Genomic DNA, 348 nt, shown 5'->3' with positions numbered 1-348 from the left:
AGAGAGAGAGAGAGAAATACAGTGATAAGTTGTTTGAAAAGTTTATTGTCTCCAATGTTCATAGTAAAGAAGGTCGCTGCTGTGGAGGGCAAGATGGGCGTCCGAACATCGCAGACGCTCCACCATCTCCCTCCCTGTCCTGATTTTCCTGTCGTGTCCTTCGGAGACACCAGTCAGCACTGCAGTTACAGTCACATCAGCTGTACCTGTGACTGCAGCCTCTACTGGACTCCGCAGGCACCATCATACGAGATCTGATCCTCAAACACTTGAGTCTAAGACCTGAGTCTAAGGCAGAGCTAAGACTCGGATCCAAGACTCCTCTGCGCCCCGATCGAATATCTAAGA

The 348-nt window shown here is 49.7% G+C and overlaps 1 protein-coding gene across 1 annotated transcript in view; it reads right to left on the bottom strand.

Moving 5' to 3' along the window:
- Positions 1-348, bottom strand: part of LOC119588675 (uncharacterized histidine-rich protein DDB_G0274557-like) — a gene marked incomplete in the record, with an annotated part of 3,409 nt that continues 3,061 nt past the window's right edge. The window contains 1 exon segment of the mRNA XM_037937311.1: positions 1-297. Coding sequence (XP_037793239.1) covers positions 276-297 — 22 coding nt within the window.

Source organism: Penaeus monodon, chromosome 24, assembly GCF_015228065.2.
Source record: "Penaeus monodon isolate SGIC_2016 chromosome 24, NSTDA_Pmon_1, whole genome shotgun sequence".
Lineage (NCBI taxonomy): Eukaryota > Metazoa > Arthropoda > Malacostraca > Decapoda > Penaeidae > Penaeus > Penaeus monodon.
This window is presented reverse-complemented; position numbering and strand designations above follow the sequence as displayed.